This window comes from Protopterus annectens, chromosome 3.part1 (genome assembly GCF_019279795.1).
Source record: "Protopterus annectens isolate FY-2018-M chromosome 3.part1, PAN1.0, whole genome shotgun sequence".
NCBI lineage: Eukaryota > Metazoa > Chordata > Ceratodontiformes > Protopteridae > Protopterus > Protopterus annectens.
The window spans coordinates 687432221-687456734 of NC_056732.1; the positions used below are offsets into that span (position 1 = coordinate 687432221).

The following is a 24514-nucleotide window of genomic DNA, read 5'->3' on the forward strand; positions in this document are numbered from 1 at the left end:
TGTAATTTTTGCGGTCCGTTGATCTTTTGCGGTCCGTTGACCTTGGCAGAAGCAAGCTGTGGTTCGGGGACGTTGGCTGAAGGAGCCGCTGTTCGTGGTTTGTGTTGGCACTTCTATTTGTTTGGAATTCGGAGTTTGTGTGCTTTGTACTATAGTATTTAGTTTTTCTGGCAGGAATTGAGCTTGTAAATGTACTTGATAGCTTAGGGCTGTGTTCCACAATGTCATGGCTAGTCTGCAGAGGGGGAAAGAATGTGTACCCCCTGCTTATGTACTACATAACAGTGGTGTTGTCCGTCTTTATCATTGATTGTCCTGGAAGAATATGGTTCTTGAAGGCTGTCAGGGCATTCTGTACAGTTAACATTTATTTTTGATTGATATGCATGTGCATTTGACTTGGGTTCCATTTGCCCTGAATGCAATTCCCTACCAGGTGGGCCCCCCATGCATAGTCTGATGCATCTGTTGTTAAGGTTTGGGCGGCAGAGGGTAGTGTGAATGGTAGTCCCCTGTTTTGGTGGCAGGCCTCTGCCCACCAAAGGAACTCTAGGCGTAGGCAAGGTATGATGGGAATCATTGCTTCTAGATCCTGTGAATGTTGACACCATAGGCTTTTGAGATACCATCGCAGTTTCCTCATATGCAGCCTTGCATATGGAATTAGAAGAATACCGGAGGCCCCCAAGGTTTGCAGTATTTGTCTTGCAGATAACTGGGTTATTGTGGCCACTTGTTTGAAGTAGGTTGTCAAATTAATCCATTTCTCTGGTGTGAGGAAAGCCATCTGGGAAGTTGTATTCAAACTTGCTCCCAGGAATCTAATTTGTTGACAGGGTACCAGGTGTGATTTATTTTTGTTTATGGTGTACCCCAGACAAGTCAGTACCCTTTGAACAAAGGCCAGATGATTCAAAAGTATGTCCTGGCTTTCTGCCTGATTTAGACAATCATCCAGATATGGGTATATTTGAATATTTCTTTGCCTGCAGAATGCAATGACTGAAGCTAGGCACTTTGTGAATACCCTGGGCACAGTAGATAAGTCAAAGGGCAGTGCAGAGAACTGATAGTGCATGTAGCCTGCTTTGAAGTGTAGGTATTTTTTGCAAGACTCCCTGATAGGGATGTGCAGGTATGCTTCTTTTATGTCTAGTGTCGCCAACCATGCATGTTTGCCTAGCATAGGAAGCAGCTGGTGAAGAGTCAGCATCTTGAATTTTGGAATCACCAGAAAGGTATTTAGAGTAGAAAGGTCCAGGATAGGACACCATGTATTGCCTTTTCTGGGTACCAGGAAAAGTCTCGAATAGAACCCTTGTTCCTTTTCTTCTTCTGGTACCAACTGAATAGCCTCAATGCTTAAGAGAGAGTACTTGATTTTGGGCCTCTGCCCACTGATTTGGGGGTAGATCTGGCCACCTGCTTGGTGTTGGTAAGGTGTGGAAGTGAAATCTGTATTCTTGGGACGCTATATTTAAAACCCATTTGTCCTGGGTAATGAGTTCCCAGTTTTTGACCTGCAGACCAATCTTTCCGCCTAAAGGAGCATTCAGTTGGGAAGTGCTTGGAAGTTTTAGAAGCAAGTCATTGAGACTGTTTTCCATAGGGGGAGTCTTACTACTCCCTGATTTGGGTGCGGAAACCCCCCACTGCTTAGTCTAGTGTGCCCCCTGGGACTGAAACCTGGGGTTTCTGCTATGTCTGGGTTTGGCTTGAGAAGACCTTGAAGAGGCTGGAAAGAACCAATTCTTAGAGAGCCAGTGCCTACTAAATCTAGGAGGCTGAACTTGTAAGAAATCTTTAACAGTTTGCATAGATTTAGCTTTATCTTCCATCTTTTTAAGAACTTCCTCAGCCTTGTTGCCAAACAGGCGGTCCTGATTTAAGGGAGCATCCAACAATTTAGCTTTGACATGATCAGGTAAAGATTGCTCCTTAAGCCAAGCATGCCTTCTGAGCACAGAGGCCTCTAAGGAATCAAATCCGCATTGCAAAGTATGTTTCCAACCTCTTCAGCAGAATGCATTAAATCCTGTAATTATTTATTTTCCGCACAGTCGGGAATCAACATAATTTTCCATTTAAGCAATCCAATAACATGTTGTTGATACTTTAACATGTGAAACTGGCAGTTTAAAGTCCTAATGGCCAAGGTTGCAGAAGTGTAAACCTTCTTACCCCATCTATCCAGCGCCCTGGATTCTCTATCAGACGGGGTAGGATTTTTAGCAGTTGAAGCCTTAATGCCCTTGGGTCCCTGTGAAATAGTCTGGATCCGCAACAGGATTTTTAAAAAGGAACTTGTGAGAATCAGGAACCCTGTAATATTTGTCAGGTTTTCTGGGAGCAGGAGGCAAAGAATCGGGGGCCAAACTAGATTCCGAAATAGCATCATCAACAATGTCTAGTACAAAAGGCCTATGCTGAGGCAGGAGTAAGAAATCCCCAAGCCTCTTTTTTGAATCAGAAAAATCCTGGCTTTCCCAGTGGAAATGCTCCCTTAGAGTATGTAAGGTTTCACCAAAACAAATATCCTCTGGAAGCAGAGGGAATAGAGTCCTCTGCATCAGAATCCTCATAAGTAGATAAGGGCAAATCCAGATCATCAGAAGAATCAGAAAAATCAGAATCCTGGTCAGAAGAATCATAAACAACTTCAGTCCTAGGTCTCTTAGAAGGGGGAGGCTGGCTTCCCCTGATTAGAGTTATAAGATCTTCAGCCATTCTTATCATTTGTTTTTTAGGCATAGAGGCCTGGGCATGCAGCCTGGGCGTCAGTTTTTTAGGCATGGTTCAAGATTTAGTCCTAAAAGAAGACTGAGACATCGGTTTAATATGCAAGTCCGTAGGCCTGAATACAGCCTCAGAAGCCAGTGCCTGCACAGCAGCTCCGGACACATCCAAGGTAGAGACATCTGCAGGTTCCATAGCTGAAGCATCTCGCGGCATACCGGACACCGAATGGGTCTCAGTAGAGGCCTGCAAATCAGAAGTAGTGGGTATCAGGGGCTGCGAAAGCACCTCACTGAGTACCGCTGAACTGGCAACTGGCTCTGGAGAAGCGTCATTGGCAGTTTTGGACCTCGGTGGCCTGTCTCTGTCTAATCCTTGCGTTTTTTGGAATCCCAGTAATCGGATGGCTAACCAAAGACATTTTTGGATAATTAAATGGAGAACCAAAATATCCGATGATAGTGCACTGATTAAATAAAGCACAAAACCGACAGCACGGTTCATCGTGGTCAGGACCTAGACAAGGAATACAGTACGAATGAAAATCTTTATGAGGTATTTGCTTTCCACAAGTAATGCAATTATTAACTTTTCCTGACATCGGTAAGGAGCAAGAAAAAGTTTCCTCAATGGGGTACTTCGCTTTAGTTGAAGACTTCGGTTCTGAAACTCGAAAACGAAAATTTCAGGAGTCGGCCGACCGGCACTTGTGAACTGCTTCTGCTTCGGGCACCGCATGGCAAGAGAGACTGATGTAATGGCATCAGCCGCATGTTTTATACCCGACGGGACGTCATGGAAGAAGGGACAGCAACTGACGCAGGACCCAAGACTTTGTTAATAAGGCCAACTGAGGGCTACTGCAAGCAGACAACTCAAAAATGATGACTGCAACAGTGAAACACAAAGAACATCCTTTGCAGACCCACATATGCCACCAGGCCAGAAGGAACCTAATAGAGATATTTGCCTGTTGCTGTGCCCTATTTGGATTGAGGGAAGGTAAGGAAATGCCACTCCAGATGGATAAACAAAGTAAGAGGGGGTAGGATGGGGGGAGTGAACACTGCAACATGGAAGAGCAGGACATCTAATGTTATGCTAAGTTCTTACACAACTATTCTATGTCCTTCTAAAGTAGGACTACTTCGCTAAAGTAATTCAGTATGTGGATGATTCAACTTTAATCTGCTCAGCAGATACCTTACCAGACCTCCAAATAGTAGCCCAACAGGCTTTTAATGATATAGAAACATAAACTAAATCACAACTAATCCTCAACCCCAAAAAGACACAGTTAATGCTATCCACCAGTAGCAAACATTCACCAACCACACCTCCTTTCACCATTCTATCAGCAAACAACACAGTCATCCAACCAGTTGAGCATACAAAACTTCTTGTTGTGACAATCGACAACAAACTTAGACTTGACCAACACATAGCCATCACAATTAAGAAAGTTCACATCAAACTTGGCTCACTGTACAGAAGCAAGCCATTCCTCACTGACAATACCAGACTAGCTATATCCAAAACCTTCCTCCTCTGGACGCTCCTATATGCTTTCCCCCTCCTTACCACCTTAACAAAAAAATCAGACTCAACCAAATTGGAAACTTGCTACAACAAAATAGCCTGCTTCACAGTCAACCCTTCCCACCAAACCCACCATTGTATTGCTCTACATAAATTAAATTGTCTCGAGCTACCTAATCTTCTCTAGCTCTACCAACTTAAATTCACACAAAATATCTTCCATCCAGACAGTTGCCCATCCCTCAAGGAACTTGTTGTTCCCTACTCATGCTCTTGAAGTCTAAGATCTGCAGACAGAAACTTTCTCACAGTAAACAAAGCTAACAACACTCAAGGTAAAGCCCTATTCTCAAATCAAATAGCCAAATTATGGACGTCTCTACCCCACGCCCTCCAAAACACACCTGAATCTACCAATTTCAAACAACCACTATTTTTACATCAATCCAAGAACTGACATTGCTCCTGCGCCAAGCCTGACACGATATCTATAACTCTCTGAACACACTGTCCACTCCTTACCTCATTTTCTCCCTCTCCTCAGTGTTTATTACTACTCAAAAAATAATAAATATAAAGGAAATGTCATTTGTTCATAACTATTATTTAATATGTACACAGTACTAATTTTATTTTTCTCACATTGATCTTCACTGAAATGCTTGTGTGTTTTTCTTTTTGAATCTGTATCTACTAGAAAACTGTAATGAATACTACTTTCTACAGACTACCTAGATGATGCGTATTCTCCATCTTACAGTATGCACAGTACAATGAAAACGTATTTCCCCCTTCCTGATCTTATTTCTTTGCATGTTTGTCACACTTAAATGTTTCAGATTATCAAATAAATTTAAATATTAGACAAAGATAACCCAAGTAAACACAAAATGCAGTTTTTAAGTGACGACTGTATTTAGTAAGGAAAACAAAATATCCAAACCTACATGGTCCTATGTGAAAAAGTAATTGCCCCCTTGTTAAATCATGAAGTAACTGTGGTTAATCACATTTTTGGGAAAGCTGAGTTCCATTTCACTAGCCACACCCAGGCCGCACTACTGCCAGACATGTTGAATCAAGAGATCACTTAAATAGAAACTGTCAGACAAAGTGAAGTAGACCAAAAGATCCCAAAAAGGAAGACATCATGCCGTGATCTAAAGGAATTCCAGAACAGATGAGAAACAAAGTAATTGACATCTATTAGTCTGGAAAAGATTACAAAGCCATTTCTAAAGCTTTGGGACGCAAGCAAACCGTGATGAAAGCCATTATCCAAAAATGGATAAAACATGGAACAGTGGTGAACCTTCCCAGGAGTGGCCGGCGTACAGAAATTACCCCAAGAGCAAAGTGACGACTCATCCAAGAGGTCACAACAGAATCCAGAACAACTTAGAGAACTGCAGGCCTCACTTGCCTCAGTTAAGGTCAGTGTTCATGACTCACCCATAGGAAAGAGACTGGACAAAAATGTCATGCATGGCAGAGTTCCAAGGCGAAAACCACTGCTGTTCAAAAAAAAAACATAAAGGCTCATCTCACTTTTGCCAAAAAACATCTTGATGATCCCCAAGACTTTTGGGAAAATATTCTGTGGACGGACGAAAGAAAAGTTGAACTTTTTGTGAGGTGTGCATCCCATTACATCTGGCATAAACGTAATACAGCATTTTAGAAAAAGAACATCATGCCAACAGCCAAATATGGTGGTGGTAGTGTGATGGTCTGGGGCTGCTTTGCTGTTTCTGGACCTGGATGACTTGCTGTGATTGATGGAACCATGAATTCTGCTCTCTACCAAAAAATCCTGAAGGACAATGTCCGGCCATCAGTTCGTGACCTCAAGCTGAAGTGCACTTGGGTTCTGCAGCAGGACAATGATCCAAAACACACCAGCAAGTCCACCTCTGAATAGCTTAAAAAAAACAAAGTGAAGGTTTTGGAGTGGTCTAGTCAAAGTCCGGACTTGAATCCAACTGAGATACTGTGGCATGACCTTAAAAAGATGGTTCATGCTCAGAAACCATCCAATATGGCTGAATTAAAGCAATTCTGCAAAAAAGAGTGGGTCAAAATTCCTCAACAGCGGTTTGAAAGACTCATTGCCAGTTATCGCAATGCTTGATTGCAGTTGTTGCTGCTAAGGGTGGCACAACCAGTTATTAGGTTTAGGGGGCAATTACTTTTTCACATGGGGCATGTAGGTTTGGATATTTCTTTTTCCTTAATAAATATCATCACTTAAAAACTGTATTTTGTGTTTACTTGGGTTATCTTTGTCTAAAATGTATACTTATTTGATGATCTGAAACATTTAAGTGTGACAAACATGCAAAAAAATAAGAAATCAAGAAGGGGGCAAATACTTTTCCATTGCTCTGTATACTACTGTACTAATTATTGTATTTTGCTTATATTTCCGTGGAGCTTTTCTCCCTGGGGCTCCACTGAAAATGGGCTTCTAGCCCAGATGAACTTTCCCGGTAAACAAATGTAAATAAATAAACAAATAAAACTCTATTCTCATGTTGCAGTATTCATAATTGTAGGGAGAGTACCAAAGCTTTAGGTATGAGCCTGGAAGGTAGGTTGAGGGGCCTGGTCTATGAGACCCTGTAAACTTGACCTAGCAAACCCAGTTTTGGCTCTAGAGATTAAATCTAGCTCCTTGTGCTTGGTAAAGGTATGGAATGAGGTCCAGGTGGTCGCTTCCATTATGGAAGCGTAGTCCACCTCCCTTACAAAAGGATGCTGAAGAGACAGCTGCCCTAGAAGAATAAGCTCTCATGTTGGCAGTTAAATCTTTTCCATGAAAAGAATAAGTAGCAGATACAGCTTCAGAAATCCATGGTGATATATTGTTTAGAGACTGTCTTCCCCAAGGCCCTTGGGTGAAAGGAGACAAACAGCTGTTAAGACTTTCTAATGGATTTGATCTTGTCCAGGCAATACCCAAGTTGTCTATGAACATCCAAGGAATGTACAGTTCTTTCAGAGGAATTTTGATGTTGAGGGAAGAAAACAGGAAAGTTAATGGTCTGATTCAGAGACAGCTCATTAACCACTTTAGGCATGAAGGAAGGATCAGTCCTGAGGGAGACACTGTCCTTATGGAAGATGAGGTAAGGAGGGCTAGACAAAGGGCTTGAATTTCTGGGCTACCAGCAGTACTGTTTTCCAAGTCCACAGCTTCAGTGATGCTGAGTGAGCTAGTTCAAATGGAGGTAGTGTGAGTTTTCAAGGACAAAATTAAGGTCCCATGAAGGATGGAGGACCCCTCCTTAGTTTTACCTCTAATCTAGATGTCAAAGGAACTACCAAGGGGAGACAGGCAGATACGGCTGACAAGTGTACCTTAACAGAAGAGTAAGTCGGTCCTGAATGTAGAAGCTCACACAAGTAAGAAAGGACCACAGGTATAGGAATAAGGAAAAGATCCTGTTTTTTCTTTTGACACCACCTGGAGAATCTTTTCCATTTTGACACAATTTCTCCTGGTACTAGGTTTCCTGGCCTCCTGCAGGACATTGATTATGTTCTCTGAATATAGGCGTCTGAAGGGAATCAGAACTCTATCACCCATACAGCGAGTCTGAGGTTGAGCACATGAGGGTGTATGAGAAACCCCCTGTCTTGTGTAAGTATGTCGAATCAGTGGGGTAACCTGTGGTGACTGCCCTTGGCTCATAGGTGAAGTAGGGGAAAGCAGTGCTGTCTTGGCCAAAAGGGAGTCACCAGCAAGATTTTTGATTTGTACCTCTGAATCTTCAGAAGGACTTTTTCAACAAGTCTGAAGGGGGGAAGGCATAAAGATACATTCACGCCCAAGAAAAAGAGAAGGCGTCCACCTTCCAAGCCTGTGGATGTGGATCCCTTGTGCAAAACAGAGGCATCTGCCTGTTCTGGGAGGAGGCAAACAGATCTGCCTGAGGAATACCCCACTGGTGAATAAAATCCAAAAACACCTCACTGTGAAGCATCCATTTGTGAGAGGGTGCAGAGGTTCTGCTGAGAGTGTCCACCATTACATCCTCTGTGAAAGGAATGTACACTGCTTGCAGATGAATGTGTACTTTTGCTGCTAGGGACCAAATCTGAATTGCCAAGCTGCAGAGTGGGAAGGACCTTGTTACCCCCCTGCTTGTTGATATACCACAGGACAGTCATATTGTCTGTGACTACTTTAAGGTACCTGGTAGGAGAATCTGATGGGATGTTTGCAATGCTAGGAGAAGGCCACTCATCTTTTTGATATTGATGTGGTCCCTTTGCCTGAGGCAGGACCACTCTCCCTGAACTTTCTTTTGTTTGCTGTGGTTTTGCAAAACTGCTCCCCAACCCAGGTCTGAAGCAACTGTGAAGATTTATTGTAAAAGGGTGGAGGGATCTGCAAAGGTATACCCTGGTTGAGACTAATGGCTGCAATCCACAATTCCAGTTCTTTATTCAGGCATGGGAGGAGTGGTAGGGGAATACCCAGAGGGTGGGAATGTTGGTTCCACCGACTCTTCAGCACCCATTGCAATGTCCTCATATGCAGCCTTGCCAAGGGAAGCATGGATGCTATGTGGCCTAGGACTCTCAGGAATTCCCTGGTTGATAAGGTGTGGAGACAGAGAAAAGTGTTTGGAGGTAATGAGTGAGGGCTTCTACCTTCTGGCAATGAATGAAGGCTGCCAGCTGGTCGGTTTTTATCCTGCACCCTAAGAAAACCATGTCTTGGGTGGGTGTCAGGTGAGACTTTTCCAGGTTCACAGTGAACCCTAGGTGTGCCAAGGTTTTGGACGGCGAATATATAGGTTACGGCGAAGAGTGTGGCAGTCCTGGTGAAGTATCAAGAAGTCATCCAGGTATGGGTATATTTGAATGCCCTGCATTCTGCAGTTGGCGATAACTGGAGCTAGGCACTTTGTGAATACTCTGGGGGCTGTGGAGAGCCCAAATAGCAATGCAGAAAATTGAAAATGCAAGGAACCCACTGAAAATCATAGGAATTTCCTGTAGCTGGGGTGAATGGGAATATGAAGGTAGGCATCCTTCAGATCCAGGGATACCATGAAAGCTTGGTAGGGGACGAGGGGTAGGAGGTGATGCAAGATGAGCATTTTGAAGGTAGGCACCTTGAGAAATAGACAAAGGACAGACAAATCCAGAACTGGTCTCCAAGGACCATCTTTTCTTGGGACCAAAAACATCCTGGAGTAAAAACTCTTGTCTGATCTAGAGGTACTCTTTCTACGGTGCCCTGAGTTAGGAGCTGATCCAGAATTGGGGGAAAGAGATGAAGCTGACTTGGAGGGGGTTGGGGTATCCCCTGAAAAGGAGGAAGTGTCCACCAAGTTATAAAGTATCCTTTTTGAATGATGGAGAGGACCCAAGCCTCTGAGGTAATTTTCCACCAGGAGGGTAGGGAAAGGGTGAGGTGGAGGGACAGGGGAGGGGAGGTGGGCAGCGGGTTTGAGTCACAGTGGAGGGGCTCTGTCCGGGTCAGGCTGCCTTTGAAAGGAAGTGGGAGTGGAAGAAGAAGATGGTCTAGGAGTAGAGTGTTTCCTAGACTGTCTCCATCCCTTAGTCCATGGGGCAGTAGACTGAGATGAGTATCTCCTAATAAAAGTGGTCCTTTGAGGAATGTTCCTATTGTACCTAAGAATAGGGGAGACTAGCAAATGTTTTAAATTTTGTAACTCCTTGTCCTTTTCTTGTAGGGATTTAAGGAGCTCTGCAGAAGGTGCACCAAAAAGAGTCTTATTATCAAGTGGTGCATCCAGCAATTTGGTTTGGACAGCCATGGGAAGGGGCTGGAGCCTCACCCAGAAACATCTTCTCAGGACAGAACCTGAGGCTGCAGATTTGGAAGATGCCTCTACCACATCATAACTGCACTTGATGGAGTGCCTGGTCACCTGAGAGGCAGTAGAGAGCAGAGTGGAGAGTTGTGACTTAGCAGGAGAATTTGGTACATCTGGTACAAGTGCAGAGGCTTTTGATAGGGTATCTAAAACAAACCTAGCCATGTGTGTTTGAAAATTTTGGGCTCCGATGGCTACAGTGGAGGAAGTATAGACTTTTTCCCTAGCCTATCCATAAATATGCTGTCTTTGTCTGTGGGAAACAGAAAGGTGGAAGGCAGCTGTCTGGATGATTTATCTGTTGATACTGCTATGACAGCAGGGTCTGCAGGGGAGTTCTTGAACAAGAACTGTGTATCCTGAGGAACTTTATAAAACTTATCTGGAGGTTTGGAAGCTGGGGCTGAGAATCAGGGGGCTGGGATGCAGTCAGAAAGACATCATGAAAGGCTGGGAGCAGGAGAGGGACTGTAGATGGGGAGGGCTGGTCCATCTGCAGTAATTCAAAGTATCTCTTTTTAGTTTCTGAAACATCTGAGGCCTGCCATTTGAAATGTTCTCTCATAAGAGAAATGGTGTCCTCAAAGGAGAATTCTTCCCCTGGTGATTCAGGACTAATAGTGTCCTCCTCTTCAGGGGTAATGAAGTCCTTAGGGGATTCAATCTGGGAACAACAAGTAAGTGATTCAGCAGAGGAAGATCCTCTAAGGCCTGCACATGTGTAGGGGTTGGTTGTGGCACATGAGACTGGAGGGCCTGGAAGGCTCTGAAAAGATTTTGGGAAAAGGCTTCCCATCCAGGAGTTGGTTCTGTTTCATGTTTTCATTTCTCTTTTCTCTTTAAAGAAGCAGAAGGATGCACTGGTTTAGAAGCCAACGCCTGGGAGGACAGAAATGCCACGAGCCATGGTTCCCTCTTGCCATCAGGAGCTGATGGCTGATCAACCTCAGCAGATGTACTATGCATTTCCGCCAAACCAACTTCCACCATGGTTCCTGGTTCTAGCTGTGAAACGGACGTCTGATGGGACCCTGGGCTAACATCTGCCATTAGAGTCTGACTGGACTCCTGAGGTACAGCATGGGCATCAGGCCTAAGTTTCTTGGCGTTCTTCTGAGGCGGCTCATCGGAGGTGCCTACCTCACCCTCCATGCCTAACACTAGACGTCGGAGTCTTTGGTTTTCTAAGTAAAGTTTTAAGGCAGCCAGACGGCTGCATAGCATTTTTGGTACAAAAGACTTGCAGATGTCGCAAGATGTATGGTCATGGCCTTCACCTAAATAAAATAAGCACTTATGCATGTCATTATGTGAAGTTTGTCTTCCACAAACACACTTCCCCTTCCTAGCTGACATGTACATTTGAAAAGCTGTAAGAAAGGTAACAAAAAACCCAAAGGGTACTTATCTGTATTGGATGGCCGAAACAAACGAGCAAACTGATTCCCGGAGCTGGCGATCACAGGTCCGTAGTTCACTGGTGCAAAAAAGTTCTGAAATGGGTACTTGCAGACGTCACTTTTATAGCCAATGTTGGTTTATGGCTCTGACATGAAACGTCATATGTACCCCCTGTTACTAATACTTTGGTATACTGGCCGAATGTCCAGTGCTGCAGGCAGCAACCTCCCTACAGTTACTAATACTGCAACATGAGAACAGAAGGATATATACTATTCTATAAAGAGGGTGGTGGTAACCTGGAAAAAAAGTGTAGATTGCTTGGTTTCAAAGATGTCTGGGACAAAGAGGAAGTGAAGAATGAGGAAGGAAAAAGCAGCTGCATAATACCAGGTTCTGAGACACACATGAACTTGGGCCAGAACTAGCCTCCTTTGAGTAAGTTAATTTCAGACAGTTTTCATTAATGGCATTTAAACAGATGGCCTTCACTGAAATGTATAATTCCCATCCTGCTGGCATAACTGCTGCCCCAAAAAGAGAAACACTATCCCTCTAGCAACTTTGCCAGATTCTTTATGACTGTTTCACAATAAATCACTCCATTTAATAAATGCAAATTGCTAATCATCTAAAATAAGAACTGCAGGTTATTCCGGATTTGTTATATATCATCACATTTTGGAAATCATTACAACAATATTATTGTCAGATTAACTATATTAATTTTTATGAAAAATATCAGCATGTTATTTTTGTGAAGAAATGTCTGCAACTGATTTAAACCTGTTCTAGCAATGTCATATGAAAGTGTCTGTATTACATTCTTAGGCAGAATAACATTTTCAACAACTGTAATGGAATAAATACTTGAAATACTGACCTATGGCCTTCTTGAGTGCTTCAAAGGTGATTTCTTCTGCCAGCTTTGTCTGTAAATAAAAGAAAGCAGTGACACGTCTTTTGAAATAACATCAAAATCCACACAAAATTCCACTTTTCTTTTTCTTCACACTGTGCAACCTTTAATATAAATCTAACAAGATGAAGCATAGCAAATAGACTGTAACATCCCATTACAGTGAAAACTAATACAAGATCTTGCTGTAACAGCAGAATTTTGAGAAATTCTTTTGTTGTAGGTTGCAGACTAGTACCCTCTGTCATCAAACCCCTTGGGGCACAGGGAAACATTTGCACTAAAGGTCTAATTACACGTAACTGCTGTGACAGCACTGTCATCTATGGGAAACTTTAATAAGAAAATGATGGAGGTATGACAGCTACAGAACATCCTAAGCAGAAACTCGGGAAACAAACATGCGTGTATCCTTAGAAAAAAATAAAAGCTATCAAGATAAAGGAAAGTGAACAAAAATGTAACTAAAGGAAAAAATATACACATATATTTGGGTTACTCAAGCTAGTTCAAGACTTGATTCTATAAATATATGCTACATAACTTGTCTTGCAAGAAAACTTGCAAAAAGTTATATATTTTTAAACAGTGAATGAATACAAAACAGAAAAGCAGAAGAAACAAGTTGGAGGCCAAAAAAAAGCAAACCTGAGGAAGTTAGTATGTAAATGAACATAGTAGTACACTTTTGCTCTGGTTGTGATCAACAGTCAACTCTCGCAAAAGCGTCACAGTTATGCTCATATTGTGGGAAGGGGGCATAAGCATCAGAATCCTATTTAGGAGCATAAATAATCTGGGGAAGATACTGAAAAAGGAAATGACCATCAGTAGGACTCCACATTCAAGCTGGATGATAGATCCAGTACCTTAATTCAAAGGGTACTCCAAGCTGATGCAAACTATGCATTACTACATTTAGTAATTAGGGGTGTGCGTAGCCTGCTTCTCATTTGGGGTGCAATGGGGGTACATTTACCCTGCAAAAACTGTTAAGTAGCCCTTCCTTTTTATTTTCTATGAGAGAATAACAGGCAGCAGGACACTGAAGAACAGCAGCTGGTGACAGAAACCTCATGGATGGTAAATCAAAACAGACACAATATTCTGTTCAGTGTACAAAGTGTTTCGAAGGTAGGCCATCAGTCTCCCTATGACAAAGCTGAGATTTTAAACGAGGAAAAAGGGGCATCTATGTGACGTGAGATAGTCAGGCCCTTCTGAAATCTGTTTAACTGATGTGTTAGCTAAAATTGGTGGTTCCATTAGAATGCTGGCAAAAATGACTGCATGATGCACTTTTACAAAGAAGTAATATGGATCTTCTTTAAGTGACTACAAGTACTGCAGGGTATGGGGTAGCCATGAAGGAGGGCCTTCCTTTATTCTAATACCAATGCAAAACTCTGGCCACACTGGATAAATATGACTTTAGCAGTATGGTGGTTCAGTGGTAAGATGTCTGCTTCATGGCTCTAGGTTCTGGAGTTCAATCTTGACCTGTGGCCACTATTGCTGTGGTGCTCTGCACACTGTCTCTGAGATTTGGGTACACCAGTTTATTTCCACCTCCAAAAATACACTGAATGAATGGCTACACTAACAGTTTGAAAATGCTGGTTGACTAGCTACACTAAACTGTCCATTTGTATGTACATACTAGTCTGGCAGTAAGGGCACAAGATTATACAAGGATTCCTTTAAGTTCAGGCTTTGAGTCTTTCAGTCTCCATTTGCTTACTGTGCAACTCTGAATAAGGCACCTAACCATGCAATGATCTACGGCAACTGGGCTAGGCTCCTCAATGGTTCCCTTGCCCGCATGCCTAGTAGCTACCTGTGAACCTACTGTTTGGTAAGTTTACATCGTTGAGAATATGTAAAATATATGACGAGAATAAATGTCTACTTGTAATATCGGCTCAACATTATCTAGGTTGCGAGCTTGTGGATACTGTGGTTGAGATTCAAAAGTGACCTGTCCTACTAAATGACAACCATGTAGTGAAGAGGGAAGACCACTGACTCATTTGTTGCCATCTTGTCTTCACTGGTCTGGTGCTATGAGTATGAAATCTAGTCTTTCTCATTACTTTTAGGAATATTTTACATATGAAAGGAGTTGGATGAAGACAATAGGAGTAATACAGATCTTACACAACTAGGGCTCTTTTACAGGGTGCACTGGAGAAGAACGTGTATTTTGTGATTCACTTATGATGCTACAAGTTTATCCATAGGTGGTCTTACTTTGTGATGTCCAAAAAAATTGCACCACCAAGCATCCAGGCTTGGGAAGGGGTGAGTTGCCAGGTCAGTGCACCTATTAAAGAATTTTGCATGCTGGGAAAGGAAACAATATACACGCTTCTCTCAAGCAACGTGAATGAAGAAGTGGAAGAACTAGGTTTTGTATATTTCATTTCCAGGTGCACGACAGAAGTGTATATACAGTTTCACTGTTTTGTGAAGAGGGTAAGTAAACTTGTCAGAGTTGTAAGATGAGCCAGCTCCTCAAGTAAAAATGCACAAAACCCTAAGTACAACCCAGGCTCTGCATACCTTTCAACCTCTTAGGCAAAGAAATGTAAACTTGTCAGAGTTGTAAGATGAGCCAGCTCCTCAAGTAAAAATGCACAAAACCCTAAGTACAACCCAGGCTCTGCATACCTTTCAACCTCTTAGGCAAAGAAATCTGGACAAAGCCAAAAATAGTGGAAGGACAAAGGCCAAAACAGGGACGTTTTTTAAATATTGCGGTTATAAAGTTAGAAAATAGCAAGAATAAGTTTTGCACAGGCCTGCAGTTTCAGAAGGATATGAAGTCTGAACCTCAAATGTTTGTCATTATTTAATGACTTCAATCTCCAGTGGTCTGCCAGAAGATCACACATTTTATGAGGAACAGATCAAAATTATGAGGCAAAAATCTGGACATTCTGCAAAAATCTGGACAGTTGAGAGGTATGGGCTCTGGTATCTGATGGGTCTGCCACAGAGGTGGAGAGAAATTACTTGGTTTAGCCTCTTTCTTCAGGAGGAGGGGAATGGCATGTGCTCAGAGCTGGATCTGTGGTGGAATTTTTATACAGAAGAGAACGGTTCACTTTTTCTATAATCTCCAAAATACATACAAGTAGGAAAAACAAAGTAATCACTTGTACCCAAGAGATGACAACATACAAAAGAAATCTGTACCTGATCATGCTCCAAATTGACTGAGAGTGAATTCTGAGACCACTTTTGGATTGGAAGACAGGCTAGTGCGTAACAAAACTTTATCCCTGCGACCAGGGGAGACCATGAGATGAGGCAACAAAAGAAACTGGCACATTACAAAGAAGACAATAAAGAAGCAAACAAAGTGTAACAGTATAGTAAAAGATGTGATAAATGATATCTACAGTATAACAGATGTGTGACTGGAATGGAGGCATGAAATTAAAGCAGTGATAAGGGAAGATTCTATTGCAGTGAAAGGAAACACGAAAAAAACCCCCAGTAATAATGCAACTAAAAAGAGAAACATTTTAAGGTTCGGAAAGAGATCATTCCATGAGCAGACAAAGACATTGACACAATAATAAAACATTAGGCCCTAAAGCTGGAAAATTAATTCCACTCTTTCTCCAAGGCAGAGAGAGAACTTATCAAATAAGGGACATCTGGTGGTTTAACAGGGAAAGCAACCCAGCAATCAAGAATAAACAGGGATGTAACTACACTTATATAGCTAACTTACCATCAAAGTAGTTGTTTAAATAGATCACTGTTGCAGTGGTCATTACATATGGAACTTCCTTGGTACACATCCTGCCAGGATACCATATGCCTGGCCAGTCTACAAAGTTTCAAGGAACTTCCTTGCATGGTGTATATTCACCCTTAGCATGAATGGACATGGCAGTATAAGAGGCACGTATGGATGTGCCAAAAACCTGGAGCCTTCTTGCCCCTAGAAAGGTAGGCTGAACCCTACTGCTCCATGTGAAGTCATGTCAGATGAGAAAAAGGAGGATAACATCCCCTCTCAACCAGGAAAGGGTTTACTTAGGGGGATGGAAGTAGGATGTCGGTTCTGCAGCAGTGATCTAGTCAAACATCTACTGTTACGGTAAGTATACTATACAAATTACAGTTGTGTAAGTCCTTACTTGTAGTAGTAGATGCTCATAGAACACACAGCCTTACTGACATATGTGTAGTAGTGCCCAGCTGCCCTTCCTCTTGCAGTCTACCAAAGCTCAGAGTCCCTCCACTGACTGCATGTGGGTGTGATATAGCAATCACCTTGTAGTACAGGGACTGCCTTTCAGACACACAGACAGGGCACTTTTAGTTTTATAGGATCCAGAAGTTAGAGAAGATGAAAATGCAAGCTTTGCAAACACCAACAATAAAACCTGCTTGGCATAACTCAAGGGCAACTCCAACACCAGACTATATGCATCTTAGAAAGAAGGATAGTGGGTGGATACTGCTAGTAAGGCAGTGTGCTCTACAAGCATCTACTGTTACAGGTAAGCATGAATTACACAATTGTACCATATTCAACAAACACACTGCCTTACTAGTATATCGGTAGATTCCCAAAGCTTAACCAACCTGAGAGGAGAAAGAATAAGGGTCCAGAAGGCCCTGAAGAATGGTCTTAGTAAAGCCTGCTCTGAATTTAGAAAAGGCATCCACCTTGTAGTGCTTCATAAAGATACGGGCAGCAGCCAAAGTTGCTACCTGTAGAATACTTCTAGAATCCACTCCTTTCAAATGAGCCACTAAAGAGGAAAATCCCAGGAATGCGCCATTACCTTGCCTAGATTCACCTGCCAAGGTGAGTGAAATAAAAAGTAATACCAGAGGACAACCAATGAGCAATCACATACTGTATTAGGAAACTGTTGCAGTAGTCATTACATATGGGAGGATTGCCAAAACTCAATTTACTTATTTTATTTTTATTTACTTATTTATTTTTTGTTGATCAGATGAGTCCCGCTAGGCCAGGGGAGACCCAAAGTGTTACTTACAATACTAGGGGAAAATTTGGCCAGGGCATTGGGGAACTTCCCCTACTCTTTTTGATAGCTGCTGTGGGATCTTCTACATCCACCTGAGCTACCAACAGCTCAAGTAGATGGAGCCTCGGTTTGACATCTCATCCAAGGACTGCAACATCCTCATTATGTTGCACTGCATTGTCAGCAATCCATCTAACTGGTGTGGGAATAGAACCTATAGCCTTCTGCACAAAAGGCGAGTATGCTACCCTTTGTGTTTCTGCCACTATAAAGAAGAAATGATGGATGGAAAATGGCTAGAGTCTAGAACTCCCCACAGAGCAGTGGCAGAGAAGGCTGCTCTAACTCTGGAAATAACATCTAGCTTGCAATGTTAAATGTATACACTGAGGACCATGTTGCTGCTTCTAAAACATATAGCGTCCACACCTTTCCAGAAAGCTTGAAATATGGCAGCTGCTCTACTAGAATGAGGTTTGACACTTTGAGGAGGATTTTCACAATGGTTAGAATAGCTGAACTGAATGGAGGGGGAAGCCATCTAGGCATAAATTGTTTAAAAACTGTCTGTCTCTTTTTCTTACCCTGATAATATATGAAAAGTTGATTAGATGTTCTGAAGTCTTTAGTTTTTTCCAGATATCATCTCAATTGTCTGTGAACAACCAGGCAGTAAAAAATCCTTTCTCCATTGTTTTGGGAATTAGGACAGAAAAAAGGAAGCACAGACTTAGGCATAAATGAAGGACAGGGTCCCAGACTCACTCTTGTCCTTGTAAAACATCGGAAAAGGTTGAACAGACATAAGGGTCTGTAATTCAGATACCTGTCTAGCAAAAGTTAATGCTACCAGCAGGTCAGCCTTCCAGGTTAGAAACTTTAGAGAAGAGCTAGCTGCAGGTTCATATGGAGGTTAGAATTAGTTTTTCTAAAACAAAATTCAAATTCAAATCCCAAGAAGGAGTCTGCCTTTTTCTTAGTGGTCTGTTATACAAAACTCCCTTTAGAAATTGCTTGATTTGTCATTAAGAGGAAAGATGGGGACTAGTGTCAGACAAACTGAAATAGCTGACTAACATACTTTTACTGAAGCGTACAGCAGGCCAGAATTCATCAAATCACACAGGCAATGGAGAGCAAGGGGTGCCCCTACTTGAGATCGGTCCTACCCTCTGTATTAGCACCAAAAAGAATATAATTTCCATTTGGATAAATTAGGTTTCTTAGTAACAGATTTTCTTTTCTTCAATATTTGTTGCATGTCCTCAGGAAAAAAGGTGCCCAAAATGGATCAAAAACTTACCATCCATACTGTTAGATTGACATTTTGAATAATGGGATGAATCAGAGATCCAATGTCCTAGTAAGTAAGAACACTTTGTCAGGAAACTTTTGGTAACTGGCGCTGTCCAGCTACATGAACCGGGAAAACCAGTGCTGGCTGGACCAAAAGGGAGTTACCAGTAACATACCCTGTATAGGAATCCTATATAACACCAAACGTACAAACACAGAGATCCCTGGACTCTGTAAACACAAACTATCTGGATCAGATTGTCAGTACACCAGCCTGGAGTGCAACCATACTGTACCTGGTCCTCACTAATAAAGAAGAGTGCTGCACAACCTCTAGTGTAATGTCTTCTCTGGTACAGTCAGACCACAAAATGGTCTTCTTTAAAGCAAAAATAAAACCTGCACCCCCGGCTAACCTTGGAATATTCAGGAACTACTCTACTACTACTTCCTGCTATTATGTGATAACCTGGCAAAAATCTAAGGCCTCCATAAACCCTAAGAACACTGCTGTCTATGCAGAACTGTTCACAGGAACCCTATACAAGCACATTTCAAAAACATGTGTCTAGAGCGTTTCTCCCTGGGCATCCGTCCTAGTTAGATTTTCCCAGTCAACAGATGTTAAATAAAGGTTAATAGCTGCATAGAGGCAGCTGTACCCACCAGGAAGAAGTACAAATAACTAAAAAAAGAAGTCACACTGGTAGAATCACAGAATCAACAGGCGGTATAACAGGAGGAAGAAAATCTAGGCAAAAAAAAATTAGGAGGTGCAGCACCCAGCAGGATAAAAGCATTCTCAAACTAAACAAACAACTCAGAGGGCAAATAAAGTCTACCAAAGTCAAATCTGAGGTAAATGTTGCCTCTCAGGCCAAAGACAACCACAAGGCATTCTTTAGCCATGTTCAAACGGAATACACAATTGTGTGCAGAGCTCAGTGGAAATGCAGCCATCTATACTGAAGCAGGGGTCCATTCCCGTCATGGTATGAAGATTTGGAGAAATTAAAAAACAAAACAAATAAAAAAAAAAAAAACAGAAGATACAGCAAACTTACTGGCCGACAAATTCAGCTCCAACTTTACCCCTCTCTCCCCCTCAACCTTACCTCAGGAAATACCATCAAATAGAACTCCCCCTGCTATCACTAGGGAGCAGGTCCTTAATGCTCTCTCTAAGGCCAAGAACACTGTATCAGTGGGCCCCAGACAATATCCCAGGATGCCTTCTAAATAGCACAAAACATGACCTATTAAGCCATATCTGGAATTGCTATTTAACTGTAGCTTCCGAACAGCATCTCTCTGCACAAAGGTGGGCCATCTACAGACCCTGGAAACTACAGAACCATACGTCTCACTAGTCTTCTATGTAAAGCCATGGAAAAAATTATCATGGAAATGATCAATAATGATACAGTAAATCTCTAGACACTGGATCCAACCTAGTTTGGTTTAATCTAGGGCAGGTCATGCCTATTCAATCTGACGGACTTCTTTGAGAAGGTCACCAAAGCAATGGATGAGGGCAAAATGGTTCACACTGCCTGCCTTGACCTGGCCAAGGCAGTTCAGACACTACCCCACTCAGGCACTGTTGACAAACTCAAGAGGTTAGGTACAAACCCATATGTCACCAGGTGGATAGCCAATGGGCTCACAGATAGGACGCAGGCAGTTAAAATTGGGGAGTCCACCAATACAAAGAAGCCAGTCACAATTGGAGTCCCTCAGTGATCAGTCCTTGGAGCACTCCTTTTTGGCATTTACTTCTCTGAAATCAAGGCCAATGTCAGTGGTTTCTGGCTGACTAAATTTGCAGATGACTGCAAATTAGGAGCCGTCATTGAATCCCACATTGACACAAATGTTCTCCAGGAAGGGCTGACACAAACAAACAAGTGGTGTCAGAGCTACGGACTAAAACTAAATGCCAAGAAAAGCATAACAGTATCCTTTGGGAAGTCATCCACCCTTGGTAACTATCATACTGACAACACACCCCTTAGAGTTGGGCCCAGTAGTCAGGGACTTGAGAACACACACAGACACTAATCAAGCTTTTGACCATCACGTGTCGACAGTAATGAGGAAATCATCCTATGTTGCCAACTTATAAACAAAAGTTAGGCATCTGGGTCCAAGGAAGTCACTGTTTCACTGTATAAGGCATTCATCAGACCTATCAGAGTACAATGCCCTCTTTCGTATGTACCTAATCAGGCATATCCAACAAATGGAATATCCACAGAGGTTTCTCACTATAAGAATAAAGGGCGTAAGTAAAATGTCCTTTGTAGACTACCTCAAGGGTCTATCCCTGTATTCTGTCTCCTACAGGCTGTTGAGGGGAGATCTATGCCTGGCATACAGGGCACTGTCAGACCCAACTTTGATGTACCTCCTGCACAACAGCAAAACAAACACCAGAATTACCCATTCTAAAGACTTAACCTTGCCTGTGATATAAATAGGACCTGCCAGACAGACTGGTATGTATCCCAGAGACTACCCTGTCTCTAGAACAGGCTCCCCATTAATGTGAAGCAGAGTTCCTTCCTAATCCAATTCAAGTGTAACTTGGACATTTGGATGGGGGACAGGAAATTCATCCCTGGCTTGGCACCTATGTCTCTAACGGACAAAGGCAACCTGTAAATGGTTCATCTCCCAGGCCCCTACTTAAACTTACCAAGGGTACCAGAACTTGTCAGAGATTTGGGATGCATGGCTTGGCTTAAAAAGGCCCTTGTGGTCATTAGCTTAGTAAACACCTATGAAACTATGAACCTATACTTGATTAGTCTTTCCTTATCTTTTACTGGGGTTTGGAAATTAGAGGAAAGGGAAAAGAAATATCCCTGTCTAGGGGGTTGAAAAGGTGCTGGTCTTTCAAGTCTCCTTGCAAGGTGTCCTGGAACAAAATTATTTCAGTTGACTGTTCAGATTGGAGGTAAACAGAACTTTTGGGATATTCCCCTCGTGTGGACAATGTGCAGGAAGGCCTCTTCATGTACAGTCCATTCATGAAGGTGTGTCCTGGATCTGGTCAAAGAATATATTGCTGCATTAAGTTGCTTGAAGAAATAAGTTGTGATAAATAGCTATGTCCAAGGCAATAATGGCCAGCCTGCAAAGGGGTTTGATCTTGTTCCTCCTGGTTTATGTACCATATTACAGTGGTGTTGCCTGTTACCACTAAGGGTGGCTGCAGACCAAAGTTGATTCGGTGCTTTCAGGACACTTATGAAATTTATAATTTCATTTGGCTGGATGTGTTTCTGACTGTGCTGTGGTTCTTAGATTCCCTTGTACTTAACACCCTAATAGACACCACCAAAAGCTGGGTGCCAGTCAATCAATCAAAAGCAAATACAGTGAAAGTCAATTTAGTGAAAACTTTGTACTGAAATAACTTTCATAAACAGTGGAGTTTTTCTGTTTCTCCACCCTTCTGCAACACTAAAGTAGGTATATATAAATTCAGGGTTTGTGTGGGGTTCCCCCCACTTGGGCAAAAAAAAAAAGTTATGGAGAAAAGCTCAGAGAAAGTTGCTTCAGCATAATATTTTCTTCAAACTGACTTTCTCAGTAATTGTGATTGATCAATCAACATGAATCTCTGTTGTCACAGTCTGAGAGGGCTTGGGTAGACGAAAAAAAAGACAGCTGGGCTGGACATAACTTCTTTGGCCTGCCAAAATGTTTCTTTTGTCAGAAAGTTAATATCTAGAGTTTGGAAGGAGAAAAGGTGACAGTATTGAGACCAAAATGATTTGAGAAGTCTGGTAAGTGGAATCATGAGGATAGAAGAGGCCTTAAAACCTACAAAACAAAGACATTTTCTTGCAGTGGACAGTGGCAGTTAAAATAGAGACTGAGGAAATGCTAATGATAAGTATGTTTTTCTTTCTGGGGAAAGAAACGCATTCATCAGGAAGGTATCCAAAAGGCATCCCTAGAAAAACAAAAAATACAACAATAAAGTCCCAAAAGTATGAAAATACGACAAAAAGGGCCAGTAAAAAATATAAAAATCAGCAGCTTGCACTTTATTAACAAGAACGTCTCAAATCTCTAGCACTTCGGCAAAAAATGCCTTCCAGGAGTACATCAGTAAGGAAAAACAGTGCCATTTTATACAAACATTAACTATCAATTATAAAACGAATTAATTAATATCTAAAACATTAAATACTGTATTTCTATTATACTTAGAAAACAATTATATCGCAACTTTTTCCATATTTATGTCTCTAATGTGCTCCTGCAATCTCAATTTAAAACTTCTCTTAGTTTCACCTATAAAAAAGAGAATGCAGGAGCATCTGAGGACATAAATAACATTAGATGTTACACAAGTAAAATGTCCTTTAGGACTAAAGGGAACACCACTGATATAACTAAAAAAAAATTATAACATATTTGCATGCTGAGCATCAAGTACAACCACTAGTGCCCAGTATACCTAAAGTGCTGCATAACTCATCCATTGACTTAACAAATTTACTGTGTACAATAATGTCCTGTATGTTCCTACCTCTTGAGTACGAAAATATAGGAAATCTGCATAATATATCAGACAATACTTTAAATTTTAATAAAAATGACCAAAAATGCTCGATTATCTTAACTTGTTCATGAGAAAAAAACATTGTAAGAAATAACTATGTACATTTGCCTGACTTCTAAGCACATTAGAGACATAAAAATGGAAAAAGTTGCTAATCCTGTTGCCATGCATTTTAAGTTGTTTCACAACAGCAATCCAGACTCTCTGCAAGCCAGCATCCTAGAACAAGTTAATTGGCGTGTTGGCAACTTTGAGTTTAAGAATAAACATAATTTGTTATATAAAGAAAGTATTTATATTTTAAAATACAATACTTTAAGTCCTTGTGGACTTAATACTGAATGTTCATGGAAACGTTTGATATAATTGTTTTCTAGGTATAATGGAAATACAGCAGTTAATGTTTTAGATATTAATTAATTAGTTAAGTGTTTTATAATTGACTGTTTGTATAAAATGGCACTGTTTTTTTCCTTACTGATGTACTCCTAGAAGGCATTTTTTGCCGAAGCGCTACAGACTTGAGACGTTCTTGTTAATAAAGTGCAAGCTGGTGATTTTTATATTTTTTACTGGCCCTTTGTGTCGTATTTTCATCCCTAGAAAAACAGTCTATGAGCTGGAACAACAGATGACTTTTTTATGTTCTGAGTGAAATCCCAACAGCAGAAAAGATTCACAGTGAACTGTAAAAGCTGCTACAGTGTTAGGACTGGATAAGGCTGACATCAGGTAATGGTTCAGATAAGGAAAGAAGTGTATGCTTTGAAGCCTACAGCAGGCTATCACTGGACTGAGGCATTTGGTAAAGCTTCTTGGAATGGTGGGTATAGTAGAAAGCCCAAAGTGTGAAAATGTAAATTGAAAATGCAGTCCCAATACAAAGAGTCTTAAAAATGATCTATGTTATTTGTAAATAGGGGTATGTAAGCAAACATCTTTTAGGTATAAAATGACAAAAGCAGATTGAGGGGAAAGAAGAGGAAACAGAGTTTGAAAAGTCAACATTTTAACTTTGAAATGAGCAGAAAAGTGTTTAAATTAAGCAAATTTACAATGGGCCTCCAGGGTTCCATTTTTTCCTAGAGACCACAAAAAGTGTTACGTAAAATTCTTGTCCCCATTGCTCTGAGGACACTGGCTCTATGATCAGCTGAAGCAGCACAATCAG

At 41.6% G+C, this 24514-nt stretch overlaps 1 protein-coding gene across 1 annotated transcript in view; it reads right to left on the bottom strand.

Moving 5' to 3' along the window:
* EFR3A (EFR3 homolog A) overlaps positions 1–24514 on the bottom strand; it is a 2300516-nt gene that overhangs the window by 200963 nt on the left and 2075039 nt on the right. Inside the window, exon 22 of the mRNA XM_044066245.1 lies at positions 12415–12463. Within this exon, the coding sequence (XP_043922180.1) occupies positions 12415–12463 (49 nt within the window). The remainder of the gene's footprint in view (positions 1–12414; positions 12464–24514) is intronic.